Below are 12601 nucleotides of genomic sequence, written 5' to 3' on the forward strand. Positions count from 1 at the left end.
TGCCTGTCGCGGAACCCTTTCACCTGGCACCGCCCGCGGCTGGCTCCCCCACTGGCCAGCACACCCTGCCATTTCTTTGCTGTGCTTACCCTCATGGATTTGTCCCCAGCATTTTAGGAAGGAGAGTCTGGTGTGTCCCCTTCAGAACAGGGACATCACTACCTCTATCCCCAGGCCGGGCCAGATCCCTGGGAAGGAGGGGCCGGGAGAGGAGGCTCCTGAGTCAACAAAGACACTGGTTTGGTCTTTGGGGTTTTTGTTGTTGTTGTGCTTATCTTTTGAAGGCATTGCTTTGCAACCCAGATGTAACTCTGCAGCTGTGTTGCTGCTATCGAATGCTTTGACAGCACCATGGAGGATGTGTGTGTTTGTGCCAATGAGAAGACCCCTATTTTAGTTTGCTTTGCTGCTGAAAGCAGATACCATAAAAATGGTGAGGCTTTTACAGTGGGAATTTATTAGCTTACAAGCTGAGAGTTTCGAGGCTAAGAAAAATGCCCATAGCAGGGCATCAGCATCATCAGGCGATGCTTTCTCCCCCAAGACCGGCTGCCGGCGATCCTGGACTCTATCACACGGCAAGGCACATGGCAGCGTCTGCTGGTCTCTCCCTTCTCTTTGGGTTTTGTTGCTTTCCGCTCCTTGCTTCCCTGGCTTTCTCTCTTTGTCTGAATTTCATTCTCTTATAAAGGATTCCAGTAAGAGGGTGAAGACCCGTCCTGAATGAGGTGGGTCACATCTTCAGGTGCTACTCACCGAAAGAGCCTACGTTCAGTGGGCCCACACCCACGGGAATGGATTAACAGTATATGTTTCTGGGGCACATTCGGCTTCAAGGCATCACAACACCCCTTATCGTGGTGCTAGGGGGACAGCCAAGGCCTGTCTGTGGGTGGTCCTTGCCATGCACGTGTGGTTCTGACTCTTCAGCTCAGCTGCCTCCAGTTCTTGTGACTGTCCAGAGCCTCCCCTGAAAGCTCTGTGCACACAGCGGGTGTGCATCTCTTGTTCCCTGACTGGCTCGGACGTCAGGCGCAGAGGCTCCTGCCCCTCTCCAGCGCTCTGCCCGTGGTCGCTTTGAATAGCACGCCCCCGCCCACCATTCCTGTCCACATGTGTCTCCTGAGCGGAGCTAAGCAGGTTGTCCAGGTGGATTCTGGAGGCTTCCAGAGCCTGAGGTGGAGGGTGGGAGGAGCTGGGTTGGAAAATGTGTAGGGTCCCCACTTCAGCTGGCCGGTCCTCCATCTCCTCCCTGCCCCGAGAGGGATGTATCCCTCAGCTCCCCCGTCCCGGGCTCGCTTGCAGGTGTCCACAGGTTTCCAGTGCAGCAACATGATGTCAGCGCTGCCCAGCAGCTTCCTGGACCGCCTGCTCTCCACCGCCCTCATGGAGGACGCAGAAATCCGTCTCTTCGTTCTAGAGATTCTCATCAGTTTCATTGATCGTCACGGCAACCGACACAAGTTCTCTACCATCAGGTGACCTTGGGGTCTTCCCTCCGGCTGATGTGGGATGGGGGAGAAGACACCCAGGACAGCCTGTCTTCTTGGTCAGTGGCCTTGAGCCCAGGTGGGCAGACAATTCAGATATTTGGGGAGACCCACTGGCAGTTGATGACGGAGGTTGACCCCGGGGTCCCAAGTGGGCAAGGAGGAGAGGCCCAAAGGGCACTCGCCTGCGGGGCAGGGGGCAGGTAGGTTTGAGATTTGGGAGCTGAAGAGCAGGTATGGGAGGGAGTTTTCAGGTGGGGGCAAAGAAGGAGATGTGGGGCTCTCTGTAGGGGCAGAGGGAATTGGGGGAGAATAAGAGGAGAAAGAGAAAAACTAGGAATAAGATTTAAGAGAGAGACAAGAACATGAGAACTTGGGAGAAACTGGAGATGAGGCTAAGAAGCAGGGCTGGAGTTGCAGTGCGGGCAGCTTTGGTCCAAACCAAGGGTGCAAAGTAAAAGGCCCAGGACACCAGGCGAGGGCTGGCCTCACCCAGGGACTAAGGTGGCCCCTCGCGCCCCCTCCCAGCACCCTCAGCGACATCTCCGTCCTGAAGCTTAAAGTGGACAAGTGCTCCCGGCAGGACACTGTCTTCATGAAGAAGGTGAGTATGGCTCAAGGCCGGGCGGCCAGGCCTGTGGACCCCCGCCTTCTGGCCTCCGCGTCCCTGCCGACCCCCACCCCAGACGAGCTTAGTCCGGGTGACCGGCCGTCCCCTCTGGAGGGGCCAAGACCAGGGCGACACTCATCACCTGTCCTGACCAGCTTTCGTTGCCGGTCTCGTTCGGGGGCCGTCCTTCCCTGAGCTCGCACCCCAGCACACACTCGCTTCCCCCCCGACCGGTCTTCCCTGCCCGCCGGGGCCTCACCTGGTCCCGCCCCGTCCCCAGCACTCCCAGCAGCTCTACAGACACATCTACCTGAGCTTTAAGGAGGAGACGAACATGCAGAAGCACTACGAGGCACTCTACGGCCTGCTGGCACTCCTCAGCATCGAGCTGGCCAACGAGGAGGTGCTGGTGGACCTCATCCGCCTGGTGTTGGCCGTCCAGGTAGGGCCGGCCGGGGCGGGACCCTGCCGAGAGGGGGCGGAGTGGCAGCTGCCCCCAGGTTGTCGGGGAGTCCAGGAAGACTGCCCCGGGAGCCCCCACATCACGGCCCTGTGTGGGAAGCCACCGAGGACAGCCTCGGCCGGCCTCAGGCGAAAGGACCCCCTGGGGGACAGGGCCATCTGCAAACACCCCTCAGCTCTGGTCTTTCAGGTGTTTCCCAGTGACCCGGGGAGCCTCTGAGGATTCCTCAGGGGATTCTCATAAGCCCCGAGTGACCCCCAAACAAACTCGTTTGTCTAGAGGTCCTCGGGTTTCCAAGCCTGGCTGTGCTTCAGAATCGCCTTGAGCCTTGGTTCGACGGCCCCATTGCCATGTCCACACCAGAGCTGTTAAGCCAGTCATCCAAGCCTGGGCACCTAAATATTTCCCCAGCCCCCCTGTGATTCGGACGCAGCCAGCCGGCACTAGATAGGGCTTTGGGTGGTGCTGGGAGTTGGGGCGGCTCCTTCCACCCTCAGTGGCCCACGGCGAAGCGGGCATCGTGTTTCTGAACCGTGGCAAGCCCAGGAATTCAGCAAGGGAGAGTCTCAACCCACCTCCCTGACACTGCCGAATCCCGCCAGGCAAACCCCGCTGCTCCGATTCCCCTCGTTCTAGTCGCCCTCACCAGCTAGACTTGGGTGACCCCCCAACTTTTCAGCATATCCCATGACCCCAGCTCAGCCAGCCAGTCCCGCCTCCAAGAATCAGCGTGAGTCTTCAGGGAAGGAGGCCGCCTCCTAGCGGTGGCACTGCCAGTTAGGTCCAGGTCACTAAAGCTGGGGCTAAAAGGAGGGCTGCTGAGGCCATCGGCTCCTGGCCCGTTCCGGGGACCCCTCGCTTCAGCTTTCATGAGGGTGCCCTGGCCCCCGGGAAGTCAGGGGCAAATGCCGAGAAGGCTTAGCCTGGAAGAGCGCGACGGAAGGTGGCTGAGAGGTCGAGTGGGGGTGGGAGCACCGGGAGGGTCCGTCCGTTGAAGACCCCGGCGGTCCGTCTGTGTCGCCGCAGGACGTGGCCCAGGTCAACGAAGAGAACTTGCCCGTGTACAACCGCTGCGCCCTGTACGCCCTGGGCGCGGCGTACCTGAACCTCATCAGCCAGCTCACCACGGTGCCCGCCTTCTGCCAGCACGTGCACGAGGTTGGTGCCATCAGCGCGGCGTTTCCCTCGTCACCCTGCGGGCTCAGGAGGCCCCCCGACGCGGGGTCCCCCAGATCCGCTTCTCCCGAATTGCGCCAGCCCCGTACGTAGCCTTGGGCATTGAGGAGGGCTCTGAATTAAAAATTAATAACGGTGAGCAGTTCTGCTTGAGGCACCGTCTCCGGCTCGGTTTCTGACCGGGACCCTCTCTTGGACACGTCAGGGTGTGACATGAAATGATCGCAGATCACGTGGGACTCAAGCCATTTTTAAAAAGCCTTGGCTATGATGATTTTCAGGTATCACCAAAGCAGTGTGAGTAGCGCCACGCACATCCCTAGCCTACGGGTTAGTTATCAAGATCTTCCCATGTTGGCTTCATCTGGCCCCTTTTTGCCTTTTCCTTAAAATCAAATCCCGGTTATCGTATCATTTCACCCCTCCGTATTTCTTTTAAAAATGCGCATTCCCGATGTAACTGCCACGCTATTAATCTTCCCAATTAAAGTATGAAAAATGATGTGATAATTTATGGTGATGGTTATAACCAGTCTATAACCCAAGGTTCTCAGTCGACTCAAAAAGATTTACAGATGAAACGATCCAATGTCCAGGATTAACTTTAAAACATGCACACAAAACAAAATACAGCGAAGCAAGACCCGGCGGGTGGCAGCTGGCCTGGGCTGCCGGGAGGAGGGTGAGGGCCTGGGGCACCCGTCAGGGAGCACCCCGAGCCCCAGGGTGGATGGGGGTGCAGGAGAGGCCGGGCCTCATTTAAAATCGCCTGCTGCTTCCTCGCCTTCTGCACACACTTGCCTGCCAGCTGCCCGCACACTTGGCAGAGTCTTAGTGCTTTCCACCACTCCCCCATTAGTCGAAAAGTTACAAAGGATACTGAGGAAAACAAGACGTCATCTTTCCCCGGGGTGTTTTTGCAATTCCCCTGGGTATTGCAATGCACCGTTTGGGAAATGGTTTGCTCTACGGTCCCACTGTCATATTCAAATAGAAAGCCCCGCAGTCTCCTGGGAGTCCAGGTCCCTGCGCTTGGGGAACGTGGGATGCCTGTGTGTCGATGGCCCCGCAGGCTGCTCCGCCGGTCCCTGCTGGCTGAGTGTCCTGCTCGAGCTGCCCAGCTGGAGTAGCCTGCCCAGAGCTTGTTGGGGTGGGTGGCGGGAGTAAATGCTGCGCTTTCCTGGCCTGTCTGCGCTCCCTCTCTCTGCTGGACCTGGCTCTTATCATCTGATTCCCCCACACGCCAGGTGATAGAAACCAGGAAGAAGGAGGCTCCGTACCTGCTCCCCGAGGACGTGTTTGTGGAGAGGCCCAGGTGAGCGAGCCCAGGCAGCCAGCGAGAAGGTGGGAGCCGGAGGCCCGGAGAGCGCATCAGACGCCGAGAGAGGCTCGGGCTTCCCGGGAGTCACGGGCAGAAAGCGGGCCCTGCCCATGGCCCAGACCCTGGCCAGGCTCAGCCCTGTCGCGTCGCCGTAGCCCACGCCTGGAGCGTTGCTGCTGAGCCGCGGTGGCGCCCGCCCGGCTCGCCAGGGTGCGCGGGCAGCCCCTGGGGAGCTGTGGCCCAGCCCGTGGGAAGCGCACCCTGGAGGAATCTCCCTGCCAAGACATGGTCACAGAGCCAAGCGATCTTCTCAGACCGCGGCCTGTGGGCCGGTGCAGTTCAGCGTCTGGGGAACTCAAGGAAAGCGGGCTCTGCAGGACCCAGAATGACCAGTTACGGGGCTGGCTGTATAAAGTGGGGTCCAGCCATGTCCTGAACCCCTGCTAGCCCATTGTGGGGGAGTAGTCAGTGCGAGTGCATACTCACTGTATTCCTAGGTGAATACAGTAGATGACAGAACGGGAATGGGGGTAAGTATGTGTGCGTGTAAAGGCACACAAACACAGGACGTGAAAAGGTGTGTGTCATCTTGGAAGCCGAGGCCGTGGTGGCTTTTTATTTTCTCTTGCTTCTGCATTGTGCCATGTAAGGAACACGCCACGTCTGTGATGCGGAGAGTCCTGGGGCCGCGGCCACGTGTCCCGGGCCCTGACCTGCGCCGGCCCTCCTCTGTCCCCCAGGCTGTCCCAGAACCTGGACGGGGTGGTCATTGAGCTCCTCTTCCGCCAGAGCAAGATCAGCGAGGTCCTGGGCGGCAGCGGCTACAATTCCGACCGGCTCTGCCTGCCCTACATCCCGCAGCTGACAGGTAGGGGGGCCATGCAGGGGCTTCCGCCGCCGCCCCTGCCTCTTAGCCGGGTAAGGGTCTGCGCGGGGACTGGGGGGCCCTTCCGTCGCCTCGCAGGGCACTTGGGGGTCCTGCAGGAGCTGAAAGGCCCACGGAAGTCCATGGCGACACCCCGTGATTGCCCCACTTCCCCTCCACGCAAGATCCTTGAAGGAACTGGCCCCTGTGCCAGCCTGGCCCGCGAAGGACGGGGAGGCTCCCCTGGGTGCAGACAGCATTCACAGGCTACGGAATCAGAGACCCAGCGGGAGACGTTTCTGCAGCTCCCTGCCAGAATGATCTTAGACGAGTCCCTTAGCTCCGAGCTTTGGTTTCCTTGACTAAAACTGTGGTATCGGCAATACCTGCCTTGGAAGGTCGATGTGAGAAGCACGTGAAATAACGAAGGCAGAAGCTCCTGGAAAGTGCGGCACAGGCAACAGCTGCTGATGCCACCAGCAGATGATGCTCCTACAAGGCCGGATGTGGGAAACGGACTTTGGCCCAGTGGTTAGGGCGTCCGTCTACCATATGGGAGGTCCGCGGTTCAAACCCCGGGGCTCCTTGACCCGTGTGGAGCTGGCCATGCGCAGTGCTGATGCGCGCAAGGAGTGCCGTGCCACGCAAGGGTGTCCCCCGCATGGGGGAGCCCCACGCGCAAGGAGTGCGCCCGTGAGGAAAGCCGCCCAGCGTGAAAAGAAAGTGCAGCCTGCCCAGGAATGGCGCCGCCCACACTTCCCGTGCCGACAACAGAAGCGGACAAAGAAACAAGACGCAGCAAATAGACACCAAGAACAGACAACCAGGGGAGGGGGGGAAATTAAATAAATAAATAAATCTTTAAAAAAAAAAAAAAAAAAGGCCGGATGTGCTTTCGGACCCTAAGCAGCTTTTTTGTGGGTGCTTCTCCATGATTGCAAAATCTCAGCCCTAAAGAGCAAGCCCGATGGCCCAGCAGGGGCAGAGCACAGTGGAAACTTCCACCAGCTCCCCGAGGGCTGCGCCCTGAGGGAAGGCGGAGGGCCTGGGAGTTGGGACGAGAGGCTGTCGGCCCTGTCTCCAAGGGTGGGGACCTCTATTTCTGGGGTTCTTCTATTCCAGATGAGGATCGTTTATCCAAGAGGAAGAGCATCGGGGAGACCATTTCCCTGCAGGTGGAGGTGGAGTCGAGGAACAGTCCAGAGAAAGAGGAGGTGAGCCTTCTGCTCTCCACGCTGTCCCAGGGACACCCAGGTCCCCAGAGGTGGGGCCCGCCCTGCCTCTGTCAAGCAGACACATGGGTCGGCTCAGCCCATGAGGCATTTAGTGCATCACGGACAGTGCGTTTCTCCAGGAGGTCCTGTTCTCTGCAGGGCTGTTACCATGTACGTCATCGATGTTTCCATCTGAGAACAGTACTCGTGCCACACACACACACACACAAGGACGTGCTAAAGCTCACTCCCAAAAGGTTTGCTGGTTGCCATTCCCTCTTGAACCTACGTGCTCCACGTTGGAAAGTAGAAGGTTTAATAGGGCAAGAATAACTTTCAAGGTGTTCCTTGCAGACGTTGCAATAAAGATTCTTTTTAAAAAATTTTTTTTTAATTTAAGAGAAAGCTGCAGCGGTTGCCTTAAAGAGCTCTCTTCTTCCGGCCTCTCTCGGAGGCTGGGAACATCTAGTTTCTGTTCAGACTGACGTGTGCCAGGTGCCCCATCGTCTCACCTCCACGTCAGGAAATAAAGCAGATGTGCCACGCGCAAGGAGCCTGTGGCATCATGGTGGAAGCCACACTAAGTGGGCTCCCAGGAAGAGAAGGAAGCAGGGAGCTGGGGTGGGCGAGGAAGGCGCCTTGGGGAGCTGAAGCACCCAGGTGCCCCAGGTAAAGCCACCGGCGGGAGTTTGGGGGAGCCTCTGCAGGAAGTGAGAGGAGGCATATCTGGGGGGGCCTGGGGCAGGAAGACTCGAGGGGCAACATACGGGGGTCAGCCTGGTGTGCCATGGGGGCAGTATCGCCCCAGCCTCTCCCCAGATACGTGTGATCCCAAGGCAGGGTCTCCTCTAACCACCCTTCTCCTCCACGTCAGCACCTCTTCCTTCACTGGGTGGGACCCCGCAGCTCTGAGAGCTCGCCTGCCCGCCCGGCTCCTTCCCATGGAAGGCGGGGCGCTCAGGGGGCGCCGAGGCCCCACAGGGCCCTTGCAGCTCTAAAGGGCTGTGACCCTCCAGTGCGTTCAGGCCCCGGGGCTGACATAGTCCTCCCCTGGGGTGGATTGTCCCTTCCCACGAGGTGAGAGCCGCAGGACCTGGTGAGGAAGGAGAAGCAGAGGGAGGAGGGGATGCGGTACTGGCTGCAGAGCCCCCGCGCCCCGACGTGGGGTCCTTCCCCTCCTGGAGGCTCTGCTCAGCCTGGGGGAGCTTGGCCGCTGCAACCGGGGTGCGGGGCCCCCACCCCATGCCCTTCTCCAGCCCAGCTCCTGTCCACCCCCTGTGTTGAGCTGCTCTCCACCTGCCTGGCCCAAGCGGGCTCCCCTTTCTCTGGCTTGAACTGAGGGTGCCTGAGGGTGAAATCTAGCTCAGCACAGCGCTCCCTGCACGGGGGTCCCGTGCCAGCTGCTGGGCCCCAAGTGACAGGTCTGGAGCCTGCACGTGGTGGCATCCACGCTCGTTGAGTTGCTTCATGCCACACCTACGCCTCTGCCCCTTCCTGCTCAAGTTGCAGCCCAATGAGCTTCCGCAGAGTGCATGGCCATGGGGGTCACCCCCAGAGCAGGGCCTGGAACCCCACCCCTCCCCCCAGGGCCCCTCTCCTGACATGAGATCTTCAGGAATGAATGAATTCTCGTGCTTAGCATTGCGTGACAGTGAGGGAACAACGAGCGAGTCTGGTCTCGCCTCGAGGAGCTCCCAGTCTGGTGGCGACTTGCAGGAATTTAGTCCAAACCCCTTCACCCTTTCCAGCCCACCAGCCTAAACCTCGCATCCAAGGAGCTCCTGTGTTTTTTTTTTATTGTTTTCCATCTCCTTTTGTGGGCTCTGCACAGGGCTGAGGTCCCGCAGCCTCGACCAACCTCGGACATCCCAACTTGATGCTTCCGTTCCTTACCTTTGTTAAACACCCAGATCACCTCGGGGACAGTTTAATATCATCAGTCTTCCAAAATGTGACGCATTTCTTACCATCTGCTTGTGACCTATTTGCCAACGGCCTCCTCTTGCTTCCACCATTTCTCCTACGTCCTCTGCAGAGCTTTGTAATGACCCGGGGCTTTTCGCTTTATGGCGTCCTTGTGGGTGTATGTGTGTCGCGGGCTCCTTGGGACGAGCTTTGGGGGGGGGGGGCGAGAGGACACCTGGACTCTCCTGGGTCTGCGTCACGAGGAGCTGGCCCCTCCAGCCCCTCTGCCTTGCTCCCCTTAAATCGGGGGGCTGCGTGTGCCGCTCCGGGCTTCTGGGGACCCCGACGGGACCCCTCCCCTCTCTGCCCCTCCCCTCTCTCTCCCCTCTCTGCCCCTCCCCTCTCTCTCCCCTCTCTCCCCTTCCCTCTCTCCCCCTCCCCTCCCTCCGCCCCTCCCCTCCCACCTCCCCTCCTTCCCCCCCCACCTCTCTGAGCATTTCTGTCCCCTCTCCCTCAGCGCGTGCCTGCCGAGGAGATCACCTATGAGACCCTGAAGAAGGCCATCGGTAAGTCCAAGGCCAGGAGGTCCCAGGCTGTGCTCGGGGGGTGCAGCTGGGCTGCTGGGCCTCTCGTGTGACCCAGCCCAGATGGGAGGCGACAGGCTGGGGGCTTTGTCTAAACTCATCACAACCCCCAAAGCAGCAGCGGCAGGTCACGCTCTCCCGGTGGGGGTCAGGAGCTTTGCCCTACGAACCTTCTATCAGCATCCGTTTTCTACCCATGACAGCTGCCTTGAAAAATAATCAGTTGGCTGTTAAATAGTTTGACTAGTTTTGGGTAGAGTATGGTACAGAAGATTAAGCTGACGGGTGAAAAATGGTGAGAACAACTCCTATTAATAGTTATTTAATAATGGTAGTGGAGTTTAACATGCAGTACTTCCTCAGTTATCACGATTATTGGGCAATGAAGGATTCCAAATAAGAGAATCTTTCTAACTGACAAATGTGTGCCTTTAAATGCTAAAATTTTTTTGTTTTTGTTGTCTTTTTAAAGATTTATTTTTTATTTATTTCTCTCCCCTTCCCCCCCTGTTGTCTGCTCTCTGTGTCCATTCACTGTGTGTTCTTCTATGTCCGCTTGCATTCTTGTCAGTGGCACCAGGAATCTGTGTCTCTTTTTGTTGTGTCTTCTTGCTGCGTCAGCTCTCTGTATGTGTGGTGCCACTCCTGGGCAGGCTGCACCTTTTTTTTTTCACATGGGGTGGCTCTGCAGGGTGTACTTCTGGCACGTGGGGCTCCCCAAATGGGGGACACCCCTGCGCGGCAGGGCACTCCTTGTGCGCATCAGCACTGCGCGTGGGCCAGCTCCCCACACGAGTCAGGAGGCCTGGGTTTGAACCCTGGACCTTCCATGTGGTGGGCGGATGCTCTATCCATTGATCGAAATCTGCTTTCCTGTTTTTGTTGTCATTGTGCTATTTCTGGATTTTCACACTGCTCTGCCTTCTTACACAGGGTGTGATGTCTCTGCTTGACTTTTTTTTTGCTGACTCATCTCTCATGTCCAGTCAGTGTGTCAAGCCCTTAAGCTACGTGGCCTTGGACGGCTCTGCCCCCGGGGTCCTTGTGTGGCCTTCAGCTGAATCTCTGGCTCTTCCATTGTCGATGTCCCTTTTCAGATTGCCCTAGGAGCACTCCAAGGACCACCTGTTCCAGAAGCTTCCACTTAAGATGCTGCTGGCAGTGAGCTCCTTGGGGCTTTGAAAGACCCGCCTAGGGGTCCCCTTAACTAGTTCTCGAACTCTGAGCCCAGAGACAGGGTCAGGGACAGGCCTGGTCCTCGGGCCACGCGAGGGTGCCCCAGCCTCCCAGCCGCTCTGCCCAAGCAGCAGGGGCATGGCCCGCCCCGGGGGCTCCACGCGGCCCCCTCCCTCCCTGCAGCTGACCCTCTCTGTCCTGCAGTGGACAGCGTGGCGGTCGAGGAGCAGGAGCGGGAGCGCCGGCGGCAGGTGGTGGAGAAGTTCCAGAAGGCGCCCTTTGAGGAGATCGCAGCCCACTGCGGCGCCCGGGTGAGTGGGGGGTAGAGCCACATCCAGACACGAGCCACCCTGGGAGCTCCCGGTGCCTCTGTCCACCAGCAGATGGCTGAGATCCCAACACACTGAGCTTGCGGCAGCCTCGCCGGGATCTCCCCCAAATCCTTGGCACCGGGTGGCCTCCCCGGGGCCCGAATGGCTCGGCCCGTGGCCGTGCACCCCTCCAGACCTCAGTTTCCATGTAAGGAAGTCCACCCAGTCTCCGGCAGACTGTAATAATTACCATCCCCTGGCCAGTAGCTGAGGAGCCTCTGCTGTAGGTTCATCAGCCTGTTTCAGGCTCATGACAACTGCGAGGGCGAATCCCCCCTTCCCAGAGGGATGGGGGAAGGACACCTGGCCAAGGAAGGATGGCCGACAGGTGGCCAAGGAAGGATGGGCCGACAGGTGCAACAGGACCAGCTTCCAACCAGGGCACCCTGGCGGGGGGCACAGCCCCCCCAGGCTCCGGGAAAGAGATTTGAAAGAGGGGCTGCCAGGCAGGGAGAAATGAGACCAGTGTCTACACTTCAGGGAGGTACACAGACCTTTCTTGAAATCGATCAGACAGCAGGATTTGTTGGCCACTGTGTCAATTTTAACAATCATGAAATACAATTATAAACATTCAGGGTCTACAGATAACCTTTTATTGTACTGGGACTTTCAATAAAAATATCTTACATGTAATTTTTCATATCTGATAGATATATAATGTGTGTCAGTGTCGTGTAGGTCTCCCTGGTGGATACCGTCCCAGCCTGTCATGCAGCTGCAGAGGCAGATGTTGCTTGTTCCATGAGCTGGGAGTCGAGGCCCCGCCACTGAGCCGCGTGCAGCCTCACTCCCAGTGATCACAGACTCCGTTGGAGCCTAAAGGCACCAGATGCTGTCTTCTGTAAACCCCCGGTTTTTCCTAAGCTGCCCTCATGAGCTAAGGGGCGAGCTGGAGCTCTTCCAGCCCCGCTCGAGGAGCTGCCCGCTGTAGGCCTTCCGGAAGGTTCTGGCGCTCCATCCTGCGTCCAGCCTCCCACGAGTTGCTCGGCCCCATTGAATCCGCAGTCAGGGTCCAGCAGACAAGTGCTGGACACTGGCTCCCCCCAGCCCCTCTCTAGGGCTGTGAGTCCCCCCACCCACACGGGTGGGTCGGCCAGCAAAGGCTGGGAGCAGCCCTCCCGGCTCACTGTCCCCTCTTTCTGCGTCTAGGCCTCGCTGCTGCAGAGCAAACTCAACCAGATCTTTGAAATCACCATCCGGTAAGCGGCAGCCCTGGAGAGGGGACCCCTGCGTCCGGGCCCAGGGCTGGGGCCCCTCCTCCCGGGTCCCCCCCCCCCCGCAAGTTCCTGCCCCTAGAGCTGGATGGAGTCAGGCCCCGACTCTCCATAGACAGGGACCAGAGTGGGAAAGAGACAGGCTCAGGAAACTCAGAAAGGGCCAGGAACCCCGGCGGCCCAGGCCGGCCTTCACGCTGGGGGGTTTA

The 12601-nt window shown here is 58.7% G+C and overlaps 1 protein-coding gene across 6 annotated transcripts in view; it reads left to right on the plus strand.

The window, feature by feature from the left end:
* Positions 1-12601, plus strand: part of EFR3B (EFR3 homolog B) — a 156717-nt gene that overhangs the window by 139750 nt on the left and 4366 nt on the right. For 5 of the 6 annotated variants that reach the window (XM_071211906.1, XM_058287716.1, XM_058287718.2 and 2 more), the window contains 10 exons: positions 1306-1478; positions 2019-2094; positions 2381-2542; positions 3590-3721; positions 4987-5054; positions 5801-5928; positions 7048-7139; positions 9562-9610; positions 11009-11115; positions 12328-12377. In XM_071211906.1, the coding sequence (XP_071068007.1) occupies positions 1306-1478; positions 2019-2094; positions 2381-2542; positions 3590-3721; positions 4987-5054; positions 5801-5928; positions 7048-7139; positions 9562-9610; positions 11009-11115; positions 12328-12377 (1037 nt within the window). Of the gene's footprint in view, positions 1-1305; positions 1479-2018; positions 2095-2380; positions 2543-3589; positions 3722-4986; positions 5055-5800; positions 5929-7047; positions 7140-9561; positions 9611-10199; positions 10582-11008; positions 11116-12327; positions 12378-12601 lie in introns of those variants that run through there. The other variant, XM_058287717.2, reaches the window with a different exon arrangement.

Source organism: Dasypus novemcinctus, chromosome 25, assembly GCF_030445035.2.
Source record: "Dasypus novemcinctus isolate mDasNov1 chromosome 25, mDasNov1.1.hap2, whole genome shotgun sequence".
Taxonomy (NCBI): domain Eukaryota; kingdom Metazoa; phylum Chordata; class Mammalia; order Cingulata; family Dasypodidae; genus Dasypus; species Dasypus novemcinctus.